The 18,050-nt window shown below is 35.0% G+C and overlaps 1 protein-coding gene across 1 annotated transcript in view; it reads right to left on the reverse strand.

Moving 5' to 3' along the window:
- The window catches only part of LOC145260583 (uncharacterized), a 33,591-nt gene extending 16,260 nt beyond the window's left edge, over positions 1-17,331 (reverse strand). Inside the window, exons 1-2 of the mRNA XM_080118860.1 lie at positions 17,202-17,331; positions 5,616-5,855 (exon numbers count right to left, since the gene is read on the reverse strand). Of these exons, the coding sequence (XP_079974986.1) occupies positions 5,616-5,846 (231 nt within the window). The 5' untranslated portion in view covers positions 5,847-5,855; positions 17,202-17,331. The remainder of the gene's footprint in view (positions 1-5,615; positions 5,856-17,201) is intronic.
- Positions 17,332-18,050: the final 719 nt, after the last annotated feature.

Here is an 18,050-nt window from a genome sequence, read left to right on the forward strand (position 1 = left end):
CGCGTTGATTATTTAATATATATATATATATGGTATATATGAAACAGTCGATGATTATACGTATTATTTGTAATCACGTTTTGCGATTGCTTCCCATATGAAGTTTTTTTTTATTCAATAAATTTAAGATATTCGCTTTTCTAAGGACGCCCGTTTGTTCGAACGAAACCAGTCCAGCGATTTGTGTTTATTTGTTTACGCTGTTATGGGTTTATGTTTATGTACGCATGCGCAACCGGAAGTCGTAAACAGGATGTTGGATTAAAACATCCGTTACAAAGTAATGAGTTTTATAATTATATAGATTTCAATTGACTGCGAGAGGTGTAGACCACTATCAGAGGGGAGATATGTTAAACATTGACAGGAAATGGCATTTATACCGATTATAACCTTCAAGAATTTCGAAATACAATAAGAAATTTAGACTAAGTGTAAAAGTCTACACCTAAACGTAAGCCTTACAGAAAACGAAATGATACCCTACTAATATATTTTCGAAAAGTTTATTCAAATCCTCGCAATTATTAAATGAATCTAACTGTAGACCATCTTAAACGGTTAACCAAAACCGCAACAAATCTTGAAAAATAATTGTGTAGTGGATTTCTAAAGAGAATAGAACAGCGTGCCCTCTGTCCAAGACACGGTGTTAGGAAAGAAAATTTGAAATGTGTCCATTAACATCAGATGAGAAATTGGTCAAGAGTTAACTTGTAGCGTGAAAAATGACCTTTAATCTTTTAAGATGGGCTAATAATTGTACATTCTGAAGAACATTAAAACCAGAACCGAGTGTTTGCAGAATAGTAAAAACAGGATTGTATCAAGATATACAGAGATTCGCTTAATGGCAGTATCGTTGAGACAAAGATGAAAATGCTGTGAGAAATCCATATGCCAAGGGAAACCCAAGGCTTCATTACAGATAGAACACAGCGATGTCGGCACATTTCATGTCGATCATGAACGTCGTGTTTTTAGGTAATATTAGAATTCGAAATTCACAAGCTATCAAACGTGGCGGGCCCATAAGTTTTTGAAAGTAAATATCCATGTTATCAGACATTACGTTATCTATCTATCTATCTATATCTATCTATATCTATATCTATCTATATCTTAATCTATCTATATCTTAATCTATCTATATCTATATATCTATATAAAAGCGAAAGTGTATGTATGTATGTTGTGTGTATGTTTGGATGTCTGCTAAAAAACTTTCGACAGACGCGACGAAAATTCAAACTTGGTATCACATCGAAGTTCCATCCCTTGCTCGAAAAATATCGAAAAATTGGCTAAAAACGTTAACTTTTTCACCCCGAAATCGACAATTTTCGACAGGGGGGGGGAGTCAACAAAAACGGTCCTCTCGTGACAATGACCGATTCTACGCATGCGTCAGATGATGTCGTGACCCGATTTACTTTAAATAGTTGAAAAGCCGAACAAACTTCATGTACGTCGCTTTAGCTCAGTTTGTTAAGGCCTTTGTTCATTATCTAAACGTTTTGGGTTCGAATCGTGGTGCGAGATGTTTTTTTAACTTGAAAAATGTTAAACATTTACAGGTTAAAAGAATGACGTTAAATATTACACACTTGGAAAACTAATGCCTCAACATTGTTTTTCGCCATACGCCAATCACTTAAACTAAGCAACATTAAATTTTAGGACAAATATAAAATGATCATTGCTTAGTGAATAAGGTTTCCATAAAATTTTTTCCTGTGAAATTAGGGATAAATTCCATTTAACTGATTAAATGTTTATAGTTGAAACGGAAAAAAAATCAGCATCACCCAATTTGTTAAAGTTAAGTTTTACCAAAGATTCAATGTTCGTTTACTGAATAAATGATTCAGTAAAAATGAATCAATGTGGCTTTAATATGAAATGATTGCGAACAATGTTTATTCTAAATGGTCTCAAGTTTCTGGTTTAATAAATCAGAAAAACTTGAAACCATTTAGCATATTTAAACATGCTGGGTAAGTTAGTCTTAAGCTGTAACAGTTATAAACCCATAAAATTAGGGTTGATAAGTTGATATTCTGTAATTCCATAAATGTAATTACATAATTGGGAATTATTTGCCGTTTTTCTACTAAGTATTAAATATATTAATACAATTCTTTTTGAAAAATAAAAAATGGTGAATGTTAAAGTCTTAAATTCCCCTCGATTCCGATATGAGTGGGAATGCGGAATAAATGAATATTGTAATTTCTGTTGTGGAATTTGTAACGCTTGACGCAGTTGATTTGTATTTGCTGGGTATCTACGGAATTTTCTGAAAATAATCCATTGTCAAACGTATGTATGGTTATAGGCCTTAAGATAAGGCTTAACTATTATGGTTGTGCATTTGTTAAGGATTTAAAAGTTACGGAGTTAATGAATTGAAGTAAAAGGATTTCAGTCACAGTGTTGCCCGGACGTTTTTCTGAATTTCATTTTACCAAACAATGGCGTAGTATTCAAACTATCAAAATCATTTTCTATTACAAAAATTCAAAGTGATATTTACCAAGTTACGATTAAAATTGTAACGGGCCGCGCGTGCGTGCTCCCCCTCTGGTGCTGCATACGAGATGACGCCACAAAGAAAAACAATAGTGCAGAAATGAATGCGACAAGTGTGAAGAACCAACGTTAATTTTCGCCAAGTTCCAGAAAAATCTTGGGATGGGATAAAAGTTATGGGGGTAAAAAGTGTCATTTTTTTTACATTTGGGGGCATTTGTGACCCCCCCCCTCTTTGAGCTCCTGGGAACGCCGAATTCTAGTGAAAATAGACAAACGGTGCCGTTTCAAGCCTTAAGACATGTATATTTGAATTCAGCACCATGAAAAAAAAAAAAAAAAAATTGAAAGTTTGAGCAATATGACAAAGCTCCAAAAGACGTTTTTTTAGCCCTAAAAGTTCCAGAGGGATGCGAACCAGAATTTGGCCAGGGTCACCCATACTGAATTTATATTAAGAACAATGCCCTCCATATTTTGGCTAAGTTTCAGGAAAATCTAATGGATGGATCAAACGCTATGGGGCAAAGTGTTATTTTTGGCCATTTTTTTTTTTTTTTTTTACCTCTTGAGCCCCTGAGGACACCGATGGATAACGGTGCAGTTTCAGGCCTTAACATGTATATTTGAGTTGACCGTGAAAAACACTATAGTCAGACATCAAATTTGAGAAATAAAAATAACCAGAATTATCCATACTGGATTTATATTAACAATGGGCTCCACACTGGCCAAGTTTCAGAAAAATCTAATGGATGGATCAAAAGTTGTGGGGCAAAACGTGTCATTTTTTTACCTTTTTTGAACCCCCGGGGACGCAACGGGTATTTTCGAGAAAGAAAAAAAATTTCACTGTGCACATCTAATGAAATACAATCTGTGGCAAAATTTCAGGAAAAACTAATGGACGGTTATTTGGCATTCGTCCGGAATAACTGACGCCACTGAAAACAGGTCCGGCTCCGATAAATCGGGGAACCAATAATAAATATTTTAACATTTCATAATCCGCGGCTCATTTGATAAACATGTTGGTGCATGATTTAGTGAATTTTAAATTCACTTAAATAAAAGTTTACATCAAGATTTCGTCCGTAAATCATTTTTTTTTAAATGAAAATACTTTGCGGAATTCTCATTTTGAAATAAATCTTAACGACTTGAATATAAAGACTATTGCATTAATAGGAAATAAATTCCCAAGAAATAAAATAGATGCCATAACCACAAATCGAAACCGATCTTCAGTCTAAAGTTCTAACTCGCCCAATTTATACTATTTTATAGAGCTTAGAATATCTAAAAAGCTTTTTTCAATTAAATGGATTTTCATTTTTAATTTTTTTTACTACAGTAAAACAGCAAAGATGATTTTGCATTGAAATTACCAAAATGGTGAACCTCTACTGGTAGGCCGCTAGGCGTTACCCGGTCATAAGATGACCATAAACATATTTTAATTTATGTAGATTTCATACTAGAACCAATTGTTATATTGTACCCAATAGTGATTTAAAGTTTAAAACGCGACTTGATTGCCTTCAGCAAAAGTCGAAACCAAAACAGCTATCCAGCGTTAGTCATTGCCATCTGAGCTATCCATACGAATAACAAACATTAATCTAGTTAAATATATTCATACATGCGTAGAAGATACACGTTTAGTAGACTAACGCCTGCCAAATTCCAATTGTTACCTCCTTAGCTATTTTTTTTTACCATCTAAAAACCAAATTGAAATTGTTCCACATGACCGAATCACCTAAAGTTTCAAACCTTTAGACCAAATATTGACAGTTCGTTAAGGACAGTTCCACACAAAGTTTACATATCCATAAAAGAAAAAATGTCTGCGTGTACATTTCCCTATACAATAACTCAATTTTTAGTCTACAGACTCGAAATTTGATATATAGGCTATTGAGATTTGGGAAAATCTTTGTAATCCGTTTTCAGCCAGAAATTTGTTAACGGGTCAAAGTTCAACGATTTGATCTTTGAATTGAAATTTTATATATAGGTTACTCGGACATGAATCTAACTTGATTTGAGTCCCAAACAAAGTTAAGGGGGTCATAATAGGGGTCAAAGTTTTAAAAGATTTAATCTGTGGTCTACCAAATTACTCGGACAGTTTCTGGTTTAAACATTTGAAATTTTACATAAAGGGTATTCAGAGATAGGGCAAGTTTTTTTTTTTAAATCGGTTTTGGTCAAAAATTTGAGCTACCAATATATAAATTGGTGTATGTATATTTGCATGTCTGCTTAAAACTTTCGACCGAGGTGACGAATTTTCACAAGATCAGTATCGTTTTGAAGCTCGACCCTTCAGACGACAAATACCGAAAAATTGGCTAATAACATTAATTTCTTCACCCTCAGCTGGACACTTTTCTACAGGGAGCGGTCACTTTTTTTCGCCGATATTTTCGAAAGTCATCCCCTCCTTTTGATTGTCAAGCCTTAATTTAAACCTCGTCACTTCCGGTTTGTCGGTGGTCGTAACAGCAAAGACGTCAGGTTTATTCCGTTATTTTCCTCCTTCGCGATACAGGTTCGAGCCTGCCAGCCTACTACCACTTATATATATATATATATATATATATATATATATATATATCACACGTAAATTTTCTAAAGTTTCAAATATTAGATGCAATGAATTCGCTAAGCAATGGCTAGCTGACAAAGCCAGTTAATAACTGGTTTATTATATAATCAAAATTTAACGTTTTATTTTACTAGTAGGAGTTATGTCTAAAAAGATTTAATTGGCTTTAAATTAACGAGCCACTCACTTTTGGTTATTTATAGAGACTTATGAATCATTTTAATTTGATTCAACTAATATTTTTATGACATTTTGAGAAATGCTATTCATTTTTATCATACAAATGAAATTATTTTTAATTAGAAAAGCAGATCTTTTAAATGTCTATTTTCCAATAAAATAAAAATTTAGTGGTAATCATCCAACGGGCAAGTAATATTTCATTAGGATATAACGGAGGAAAGTATTTAATACTTTTTTTTTTTTTTTTACTTGGGCCAACTCCAGGTACATATGCTAATAAACTGACCTGGTGATCTTCCGTGCCGATATCCTTACCGCGTTTATATAGAGAGTTCCAACGCAATTCCTCTTTACCCATATGGATCATGTCACCAGTTTCGTTGAATTTCTCAGCGTTCTGTAGCGGCTCATTACTGTTGACATTGTATAGCGACGGAGTCAAAGTGTTCTTTGTCGACGTAGGCCCTAGGCTGTTGGTAAAAGAGCAAGAGGGTAGCGAGGTCTCACTTGTGTTCATTGTTGGTTTCTGAAAAATAAAGTAAAATAACGGATTTCATATTCGCCGAAATATCCTAATTTTAAAGGATTTTTATATCATTTTCACAGTCTAAGAGGTAATTTAAAACTTCAAACCTGCAATCAGAAAATTCCTCATGCATGTTAGATAGGGCTAGTAGTATCTTTAGTTCATCTAAAGAAAAAAATGTTATAGAAAGCTACTTGATAAAAGAGGCACATGTTAGGAGACGATTGGAAATCTGGGAGAGAACTGGAGAGATGAAGAACTGAACAATTAGAGATGAATAGTTCAAAGGCTAAAGTAGCCCAGGAGGCAGCTCTTTGTCGCTAGCAAAAAGGTAACGCTAAAATTTCAATGTCCTTTCCTATTAATAAATAGGCGTTGTGAAATATTTATAAATAGGCGTTGTGAAATATTTATAAATAGGCGTTGTGAAATATTAATAGGCGTTGTGAAATATTAATAGGCGTTGTGAAATATTAATAGGCGTTGTGAAATATTAATAGGCGTTGTGAAATATTAATAGGCGTTGTGAAATATTAATAGGCGTTGTGAAATATTAATAGGCGTTGTGAAATATTAATAGGCGTTGTGAAATATTAATAGGCGTTGTGAAATATTAATAGGCGTTGTGAAATATTAATAGGCGTTGTGAAATATTAATAGGCGTTGTGAAATATTAATAGGCGTTGTGAAATATTAATAGGCGTTGTGAAATATTAATAGGCGTTGTGAAATATTAATAGGCGTTGTGAAATATTAATAGGCGTTGTGAAATATTAATAGGCGTTGTGAAATATTAATAGGCGTTGTGAAATATTAATAAATAGGCGTTGTGAAATATTAATAAATAGGCGTTGTGAAATATTAATAAATAGGCGTTGTGAAATATTAATAAATAGGTGTTGTGAAATATTAATAAATAGGTGCTGTGAAATATTAATAAATAGGTGTTGTGAAATATTAATAAATAGGTGTTGTGAAATATTTCAGGTACCTCCCTCGGCCACACAGGGAATGGCACGAGACGAGATCTAACTGCAGTTATGATCGATATCTGCATTCGATAACAAGGTTTATGAACCAGTTTTTCAATTGATCGCTACACATGTGGGCATCAGAGGAAGAGATAATGTTTGACATAATTTGGAAGACATTTATAGCGATTACGGCCTTAAAGTATTAAGAAATTTAGATAACGAAATCTAACACACAAACGTGGTTCAAACTTTTACCCATCGTGGATGATTATTCTAGTTCATTTATTAATCCCAAAGGGGATATAACAGCATATGAAATGCCCAAGGGACGTTGTTAGGAAAGATCAAGGATTGCAATGTGTCCATCAGCATCGGATGAGGAGTTTGTCAAATTATCAAAACTGGCAGGTTTAGGTTAAGAATGCAGACTCCCGATGTTGGAAAAGCAGAGTTGTAGTAGAGATTCACGCTGCTATCAGAAATCCAGTTAGCAACTTGAAAAATGGATGTTCACTAAAAAAAAGAGTGGAGCTAAATGTTACATGCCTGGAAAATTAAGTTATCTAAACCTTGATTTTTCGGATATACATAACGCCAGCTCAGCCAAAATGAGTAATAGCTATTAAATTCCGAAAAAAAAAAAACAAAAAAAAAAAAACAATATCAATTACTGCTTAATGAATTAAGATTTACGTAAATTTAGTTTCTAATGAAATTAGGAGTCGTAATTCTAGTTAACGTTATTCAATTTTTATGGTCGATACGTTTTCACACACGCACACAAATCAGTGCTCTATTTCAAGTTACGTTTTACGAAAGACTCAATTTCATTAAAAAAAAAAAAAAAAAAAGAAAAAATTATGAAGAGACTGCGAACAATGTTTATTCTAATTGTTCCAATTTGATAAAACCACAACTTGAAACCATTTAAAATAAACTTTATTTTCTAAATAAAAACAGTTACCCTCGTTGATGGGTTTTGGTTCCATAGGATCGGTCCGTTTACTTCGGCATGAAATAACCAATTAAAGTACCCGCTATAAACGATACGTTATGCGGGGTAGTCCAAGCGTCGTTAACCCTCACCAACTCTTACGAGATATTACAGGGGGCGTTGTCAACCGTAGCAATTCAGTTGGTCTGAGGTTGGGAGCCTGGTCGGGTGTTATCACTTCCAGGTGACAACAGTTGGATCGACGACCCGGTTCAGATTCTCAGTATTGTTCAAACCAGGCCTCCAGCTGGATAAGAATCGGTCTGAGGTAAAGGCTAAGGTCGAATCGTCCGTGGGGACTTGGATTCGGAGTAAATTGTCCTTGAAGGGTCGTGTGGAAGCGTGCTCCACTTTCAGATTTCCGTTAATCCTTTAACGTATGTCTATTTCCTCTGCCTGCAGACCGCCTCAAGGCTTTTGAGTGGCTTTCTTTGGGAGAGGGGCAAGTCGTTTGTCCGTAGACAGGTTTGTACGCAAAGTCTCTGCGATGGAGGCTTAGGGATGCCCTATCTGAAGGGTCATTGACATTGAAAGGTTGGCTTTCCCAAGTCGCACTCTTGAAGATTCTCCATGGGTCCCTGCGGTCGAACGCTCCTTTCGACTCCTACCCGACCATTCCACGGAAGGTGAAGACCGGGCGGGGAGACGCTTTACTTCATCGAATGCTGAGCCACCCTTAAAGCATTGCCGGGGTCCAGTGACCTTGCCAGATCTAGGAAGATGCTATATCGGGATTTAGTGGTGGGTGCCACAAAAGATCCGCTGTTGAGAGGAGAGGTTCTGTCGCAGTGGAATTGAGCGCCAGCCAGAAGTTACCCGAATAAATCAGAGTTTTCAATAACATGGAGACTTGTCCGGGATGCACTACCACTCTACAACAGGCTAGCCAGGGACGGAAGGAAAGACGAATTTCCCTTCTGCCCGCGCTGCAACGAAAATAAAAACGAGACTACCAATCAGGCGTCCTTCCTGTGCAGTAGACTTCGGAGTCTCTGGAAGTATGTTGGAAACGTAATGATTCGCATAGACCCAGAGTGGTTGGTGCCACTTTATTTGGTGCACATCATCGACAATATGGGCCCAGCGTTTACTAAAGAGAAATGCTTGGTGTTTCTCACGATCCTAGTAGTAGCTAGATTAGGGATGTGGGATACGCATCTAGACAGTTCATGGGGTTAGATCTATTTCGGATCAGGAGCTGGTCGCTTACTTCAATCATTAGCTTGATTGAAAGCTCAGATGCGATTGGGAAAGATTACATCGCATGAACTTTGATAGACGGGTGCACAACATTAGTTTGTGCATCCGACAAGGCGCTAGGTTTGTTTTTCCGCCCTAGTGTATTAGTCAATCGATGCTAAGTTCTGCGGAACCTATCCCCAATCAAAGTATTTTCTAGAGTTAGGCTAGTTAGGACGTAATCACTTTGAATGGGAAAGTTATTAGGTTCTAGAGTAAGGAGAGTATGAAAGTCGATCTGTCTTTTTTTTTTTTTTTTTTGTATCGGCACTAGGAGAGCTTCATAAGATTCCGGTCCACGCCTTGTTTTATCCCCGGTCTGCTCCTCTTATTTATCTTGGAAGACGTCATTCAGTTTTTTTTTTTTTTTTACTATTTGTCCAACTTAAACTTTATTTTATTGCAATGTCTAAGTATAAGAATTCTGGTTAGCTTCAACCAACAAGAATGCGCTCCGCACTTTAGTTATATAGAAAAGTTATCGATTTAAAATCTTATACGTTAGCTCTAGAATTGCTTGTACCAAAATAAGTTAATAGAAAAGATTAATATCTTCAATTTACTTTAGTTATCACGCATTCATAATATCGGACTCCATTTTTCTGGCTGTGTCCGCATAATCGCCGTGATGTTTTGCAAACTGTTCCGCTATTGTTTTTGTATGAGCAAAAAGACTTTCAGACCGCCTTATATGTCGATACTAATACATCGATATATAGTATCCACAGGAAAAGTTGTCCCCCCCTCGAAGAATACGTTATGTTTTTTGTCAATTAAAAATAATCACGGAGTTTATTTTGTATTTGCTTTTTCACTATTTATAACAAAAGATTAATGTTAGTTGAACTTTGGCTTTTTTGCTAGAGACGATGGATAGTGTCTGTTCAGATTTCCATTTCACAAGAGTAAAATCTCATTTTAAGTCTAAAGTTATTTTTAAAGCAGAAAAAATCCATACAATTATCCAAGTATTCTAAAATACCTTTTTATTAAAAAGGTATTTGAATTCTACAATACCAAAGAATTTGCAATTAAGATTTTACATTTAAATTTCACTCATTCTATGTCAAGGCGTCATCTTTGCAAAATAGAGTTTTGACAGACGTAATCTTGAAAACAAATCGGGTGCAATTATTTAAGTCACCGAAATAATTGACTAACATTTACTAATACCCCCTGAAAATGTTAAGATTTCCTCATTTTAGATTTTGCTTACAAAAAAATTTCTTTGAATTACAGAATTCAGAGAAAATAACCTGCCTTTTCATTACTAAATCCCCGATAATGGTTGCGAATGCCGGAATTGAGACTGATTTGCACGAGTAAATGGTTGGTTGGTTGTTTTACGGCATATCAACCCTTTTAGGGTTATTTAATGCCGAATCCAAAGATTTAAGAAAAGTTTAATAGAATATTTGTTTTCAAATCAGTTTCTATTTAACCCATAGTTGGGACCCTAACAGGTAGTACCACTCCGGGTCAGAGTGGACCTGGGAGCAATGATAATTAAAGGGTGGCTCCACACTCCCCAAAGCCCACAAGCTGGGGCCTCACCATCGGATATAGTTTAAGGTCATATCCAGGACCACGAGTAAATGTGATTGTTATTTTCGTTAATAAAGTCGAATACCATATTTAGAACTTTGTTAGAGTTTCTATGACGACCCTTTAGAGTTTTTGCAGATTTTTATTTACATTTCATTGAGAAAAAAAAAATTAGGGCAGATATAAGAGTTAGCTGCTTTTTTTTTTTTTTTTAAATGGAGGCGTAGTTTAATATTTATATGTATAAGATTTTTACTGGGTAAAATGTAGGTGTTTGCATTACCAGTTGATGGTGACAATTTTTGTTGACGTACGATAGGCCCCTCCCTCAACAAAACTAGATATGACAATAGATATCACCTCCGATTTGAGCACAGAAAGTATAATAAAAATAGAGTAACATTATAGTAGTAGAAGTATAAGAATGCAATTAAGTTTTGGCTACAAAGAGGTACGGAATTTCCAGAAATAGATTTACAAATTATATATGTTATTTAATCCTTCATAAAAGGTCACCACTGCAGGTCAGTATAGCTAGTATCAAGGACAAAGTACGGTGGTTCTTACAAAAGTTTATTTTGGCATCTTTTACACTTAAAATTAGCGATCGCATTGGAGGAGGGGGGAATTGACAGCCACCTTTAACTCGCGTTAAACTTACGAAGCAAATATAAATAAACTTAGTTTTAGAACTATGCATATCGGTAGCAAATTATTGAATGATTTGTTACCAAACGCAATATGCCATATTAAAATTGACGCAAGAACAAAATTATACAACATGAAAAATAAGCAATCTGAACAGTCGAATAGTCAATACTTTCCGCGCGAAAAGTACAATATCTGATTTGTGAATTTGTAATTAAGTTTATAGACGTTAATTTGATACACTTATGACAGATTTTCCATGAAACTGCAGTTTAGTTTTAAAATAAGTCACGTGATTGTTATAAGTTATAAGATTGCGCGCGTTTGTGTAATAAAAATCTTAAGGTCTTGATTCGGTTCGGATAGAGTTGATTTTCAATTTATTATATTTTGTGTTCGTAAGGATGTTTGTTGCTTATGAGAATTAGTAAGAACACTTGGGTTTGTGTTATGATACAGATTCGAAAATTGGTCAAAGTAAAATATAACAAATTTTCAAAGGCAAAGGCATAAGTTACTCCTCTACTTATCTGCAAACGTTTTGTGTTTTTACTCACTTTAAAACGTTTATTCAGTTCGAAAATCAGTGTTTATCGGTATATTTGAAAACGCAAAATGTTGGACACGGTAAGTTTAGGAAAATAAGTTCAAACTAAATTACACAAAATACTGCCAGAAATCCACCGAATATATGTTCGCCAACGTCATGGTAACATATGGAGTGAGTTTTTAACAGTATTTTGTATAATTATTTAGTTTGAATTCATTTTCCCAAACTTACCGTATTCAACAGCGAGCACACCGCCACTTTGATTTTTCAAATATACCGATAAACAGTGTATGATTTTCGTTTTAAAGTGAATAAAAACACTAAAAACTTTTCCAGATAGGTAGAAGAGCAACTTGTCTTTGATAACATTTGTGATATTTGATTTTGACCACTTTTTCGAATCTATGTGTATAGTAACAAACCCGAACACTATTGGAAATTGAAACTTAATCATATAAAAAAAAAAAATAAAAAAAAAAAAAACTTTACAAGTATGATTGAAAATGCGTGTCCTCATCTTTGGTCGTTTTGCCAGAGGCGGCAACTCTATTTTAGTTATTTTCCTTTGTTTCCGCACAACTAAAATACCTGCCACAAGGGCGAATTATCTGCTTGCAAAAAAAAAAAAAAAAAAAAAAAAAAAAAAAAAAAGGTACTCACGCAGAGAGCGATCCGGGCGTAACTCAGCGCACGCCCGGCTTTCCCCCGGGAGCATGACGTCAACAGCCGGAGTAAGCCGATCATCGCCGAAGAAATTAAGCAGTTTGACATAACAAAGCTGAGCCAATGACAATGTAGCGCGATGGTTTTCGACGCGACGCGCAAGTTGAAAATTAAAATCAGCAGACGACAATCATGAAAAAGAGTTTAGAAAAAGATAACACCATTTGCGTACTTTTCCCTAAGGAAGAAAACGTGAATTTTACAGAATTATCTGAGCAGTTAAAAATAGAGTCCTGGAATTGTGTCAGGATAGGGGATTGCTAGCACGAACAAAGACATGTCTTGTGGCTCTTATTGCTTTTTGCAATAAGAGCGCAGCTAAGTAAGCGATGGATATGCCTGGAGGTGCCAGGCTGGCAAATGCCGAACGTTTACCTCTATCCTAACAGGAACTTTTTTCGCAAAATCTAGGCTGGCAATTGCCATAATACTAAAACTGATCTATTTCGTTCGAGAGAGCGACGCATAAAGACCCCCAACGCAAATGTGTAATTCGTTCGACGCGCACCATTGCCGACTGGGAGAATCTAAGACATTTGCGGGGGAATATTTTCCAATGAACCCTCGGCAGATAGGGGGGGGGGCCCAGGCCATACGGTGTTTAACCGTAGAAAGCATAATGTCGGCAGGTTACTCACCAGTCTGGGTCTTCGGTGGATACGACCCCGCCGAAAAAGAGGGTTTCTTGGTGAGTGTACCAAACCGGAATGCCGAAACCCTCCTTCCATTGATCAAACAATATATCCTACCAAGGACTACGGTCGTATCAGACTGTTGGAAGGCATACAACAAAGTGGGGGTATCACTATTTGACGGTGAACCACAGCCTTCACTTCATAGATTCCGAAACGAAGGCTATGGCGAATCATGTGGAGCGAAGCTAAACAACGCAACAAAGTAGAATGCGGGACCAACTGGGAGCTTTTGGACACGTATCTCTTAGAGTTTGTGGAGGCAAACATTTGGTAAAGCTCCGGTTGTATCCATATTAGCTCACACCGCCGAAAGCTACCCGGTTGATTAGCTTCCTTGCACGTCCGCTACCATCTCTGCGTCCACTTTCGCGTCGTGTGATGCCCTCCAACGGTCTGAGGAAACATCTGTTTTATTATAAAATATATAACATTTTCCTTTACAGTTAAAACTTTAAGGTAGGTTTCTCTTGTTATGCTTTCCTCAGCGACGCTCGGCTTACTCCGGCTGTTGACGTTATGTTCCGGGGAAAGCTGGGCGTGCGCTGAGTTACGCCCGGATCACTCTGCATGAGTAAAAAAGTTATTGCTAGAATAACTATTCTAATTTTGATCAATGCTTTGGATTCTAGAAAATAAAAGTTTAAGGAATCTTAAATTTAAATTCAATGAGTCTTAATGGGTGGTCATGAATCAGTTCCGATATTTGAAATTAAAATTTTTGCCTTTATGCTTTCTAAAAGCCTTTTAAAAAGCTACAAAGAAACTCAAATTTGTAGCTATTTCCCATGTAAATATTAAAATTATCTAAATTTTCACGAAAGGTTTAGATCCTTTCGTCATTTGCATTAGTTGTAATTGGCGTTGTCAAGAATCAAAAATTAAGTATCTTAAGTCTGAGCTATTGTCTATCAACATTTATAAAAATGAAATTTGGGGCACTAAATTACAAAATTTAGTTGAACCATGTATTCTCTGCTTATCGGGGGGGGGGGGGGCAAGCAATTTCTTGCATTAGTTTGTATTAGTTAGAAATCTTCGGACTTGTCATTAGCATAAGTTTTTTTTTTCACATAGTGAATGCGTAGATGTATCAGAAACGGTCATTAAAAATGCCGTATATGAACTTGAATAAATTAACTTACTATCTTTTAAAGCTTATAACTACTTGAAAAATGTAATTCAAACCCTAATTAAAGGAGCAAAGACTAAATTTAATAGCAAATTAGGCAATGTGTTTTTAACTAGTTTTCTTTAAAGAACATCAACGAAATTTTACTTAGTTCGATTACAAAAAATCGATCGAAAAATCATTTACCTATAAAAATTCTATTTAATGTGTACTTCTATTGTTAAGAATTTATCCATATATTCCATGTACTTTTTAAATACTTTTAAACAAGGATTAAAAAAACAAAATAAAACCGCGAACTCAGATTTATTGACTGTTTAAATAAAAGGAGAGAAATCTTGAGATTATCTTACGGTGACTTATAAACGCCAGAATTAATGTCTTTACTGCATGCCGTTTACCAAAATTAGTATTTTGGGGCCTCCGTAGTTAAAAAAAAAAAAAAAAAAAAAAAAGCACACATTCATTTAAGTTTTTCCGTTAAACAAAGATCCAGTCGACCGATTTTTTAATTCTTATTTTTACTTTATCGAAAAAAAAAAAAAAAAAAAAAAAAAAAACTTCGGTACGTAATTTAAATTTTAGTAGACATTTCAAAACTGGGTGGGGGATGAATTAAAAAAATAACGTTTGTCTAAATTAGATTCGGTTTATTGGAAAGAGCATAAAATTTCACATTGACCGTGAAAATATCGTAAAAATTGAACCAATAGAAAAATTGATTTTTAAAGTTTAAAAATTGAGAAAAAATTTCACTCGTAAAATTCAACTGATTCCATACGTTGAAAAAGAGGCTGGTTAAAGGCACACTTTGTAAACTTTTTTTTTTTTTTTTTTTTTTTTTGAAACAACTTTAGTTTATTTTGGAAGTATATTCCATACAGAAAATAAACCCACTTTAAAAAGGGAAGTTACGAGTTTTGGTTTTTTCGTAGTTAGTCAAAAATTCCCAAAATTCTGACACCTAGTGAATGCGTGAGGACAACGGAATTTTCTGAAATTAAAGTTCTGTTCTACCCTGCGTTATCTGGGAGCAATAGCTAAAAACATGTAAATTACATTTTCAACATTAAAATAAGAGGAATAGCGGAGATTTAAAGAGGACAAAATTGATAAAAAAAACTTAGTTATATCCCACAATATTGGAGTGCGATGCTAGTCTATTATATAAAAGGAATGGTCCAACTTGAACCCCCCCAAAAGTAGGTATTTTATTGACCGGCGTTTCCCCGGCTTCTATAGTGTAAAGATTATTCACCCTAAGCTAGTGCGGATTTCGTTTGGGGGGGGGGATCTTGATCATTTATGTACTAACTAAAGAGGTAAATTTTATGCCATTTTATTCATCGAAGATGGCTAAAGCCGTAAGAGTACTAGTGCACTTATTGATCCGTGTTAAAAATATCGTTATTTAGAGATCCATTCTTAACATTAGGAGAATGTTTTATACCTATTCTATACTTCAACCTTAATTTAATAACAGATGTCAACTTTAACCTTGAAAATATTTAAAATGGCGCCGATCAATAAGTGCACTAGCACCATAGTATAATATACGATAACCATATTAACACTCGTGCTCTATAAATCACTTAAGTTCGAAATACTAAGTTTCAATTACAAAGGCCAAAAAGCCACTTAATAGATTTTCAATTAAATGATGAGAGTACTATGAAAGGATTCAAAACAGGCTTACGACGATTAGGCATTTGTATGCGTTGTAGCCGGTAGAAAAAGGCTCGTTGAGACGTTCTTGGAAGTGTCACGATATGTTGAGCGTGGCAAAAACCAAACGAGTGACCATTTCAGGAATAGCAGCTGCTAGGTGTCCTCTCGCCGGTATATACATGGAAGTTTGATTTTTCCTATGAATATCCCGTTTCAGCTAATGCGAACACCAATTTTAATACGAAAGTGGGTTTGTATTACTGTACACAGATTCGAAAAAGTTGTCAAAAAACAAATAAATGTTATCAAAGGCAAGATAAGTTACTTTTCTACGTAACTGGATATATTTTTCGTGTTTTTATTCAATGTAACATGTTTATTCAGCTCGAAAAGCATACAGTGTTTACCGATGTATTGGAAAATTCAAAATGGCGCCCGACACTAACACGGTAAGTTCAGGAAAAGATGATATAAATAATAAACTAGAAAAAATACTGTTAGAAATTCGCTCATTATATGTTACCGTGACATATATTCGGTGTTTTTTTAATAGTATTTTGTCTAGTTTATTATTTATAACACCTTTTCCCAAACTTACCATGTTAAAGAGAGTGTCGGGCGCCATTTTGAATTTTCCAATACATCGGTAAACACTGCATGTTTTTCGAGCTGAATAAACATTGAATAAAAAAAAAAAAAAAAAAAAATGTATCCAGTTTGGTAGAAAAGTAACTTATCTTGCCTTTGATAATATTTTTTTTTTTTTTTTTTTGACAACTTTTTCGAATCTATGTGTACAGTAATACAAACCCACGAAAGTTTTAGGAATATTTATTAGAAGTTTCGAAATGTTTTAGATAAGAAATAAGACAAAGGTTTAAATGGTTTTCAATGTTTTATACAATCTCACATGCTTAATATAATTAAGTTAATATACACGTGAACCGTTTGTTTTAATATACGGTAGCAGCTATGCAAAAATGTATATGCACCAACACCGTGCCAGGTGTGTATAAACTAGCCTATTAAAAGAGGTAGAAAATTCCGGAAAATGTCTAGAACTTTACTATACTGTGTGTAATTTGGTAGCCTTCGTTATTTTCATCATATTTAATCGAATTTTGTTGGTCATTTCACGTGACAGTAGCTAGTATGCTAGAAGAAAAATTGGAAATACTTACCGAAACACTGAAGAGTTCGCATCCTTATTGCGCGATGCAAGTGTGTTTTATGCATTGTTGATTCAAAACAACATCACGTGTCCGGAGAGAAGCGCAGGATATTCAATCTTGTATGTAAATTATTTCACCCTCTCTCAAAAAAGAAGAAATGCCATTAATAAAAAAGTTGTCTCCTTATTTATTTATTATTTATTATTATTAAAATATTTTATTTATTTTATGGAAGGAGCGAGAGCACGTTTTTGTTGCGGTTTCATTATGAAGAGAAAAAATAAGGGTAGAGAGAGAATGAAGAAGTATTAAGATAAGAAAAAACAGTGAAAAAAATGCTATTAAAAAAAACATTTTATGCTGGCATTTATTTTACTGAAGATAAGAAAGAAGTCATAATGGGAAGAATGTCTTCCTATTCACATCCACAATCGAGCAAGGCCTTTCACAACTAATAGGGATCCATTAACAATCCTTAAATTTACTTTTTGCTTTTGTAGTTCGAGTCCCTGTCTAAGCGAGTCATAAACACGGCTATTTATTACAGATATCCCTGCTCCTGTATCAACCAGAGTTCTATATGCTTTACCCTCTATCCTAATAGAAACGGGATTTGGTGTCGGTAGACTCTCGTTCCGTTCGTACGAAAGGGGCGTTTCCGTTTCCCCAGATACATCGTTTACAATATATCTGTATGCGGCCTTTTTCGCCACAATAGTAGGACCTAATTTTTTCACTCTTTTCCCTCTCCCGAGTTTTATCTACGGACCCCTTACTTTCTATTTGGTCCCCCCGTTTCATCTGTCTTTGTATTTTGGAGATCTAGTGTGACCCAAGGTTTCAACTTGAATCCGCCGA

The sequence above is a fragment of the Euprymna scolopes genome, chromosome 36, assembly GCF_053919585.1.
Source record: "Euprymna scolopes isolate OS-2025 chromosome 36, ASM5391958v1, whole genome shotgun sequence".
Classification (NCBI taxonomy): domain Eukaryota; kingdom Metazoa; phylum Mollusca; class Cephalopoda; order Sepiida; family Sepiolidae; genus Euprymna; species Euprymna scolopes.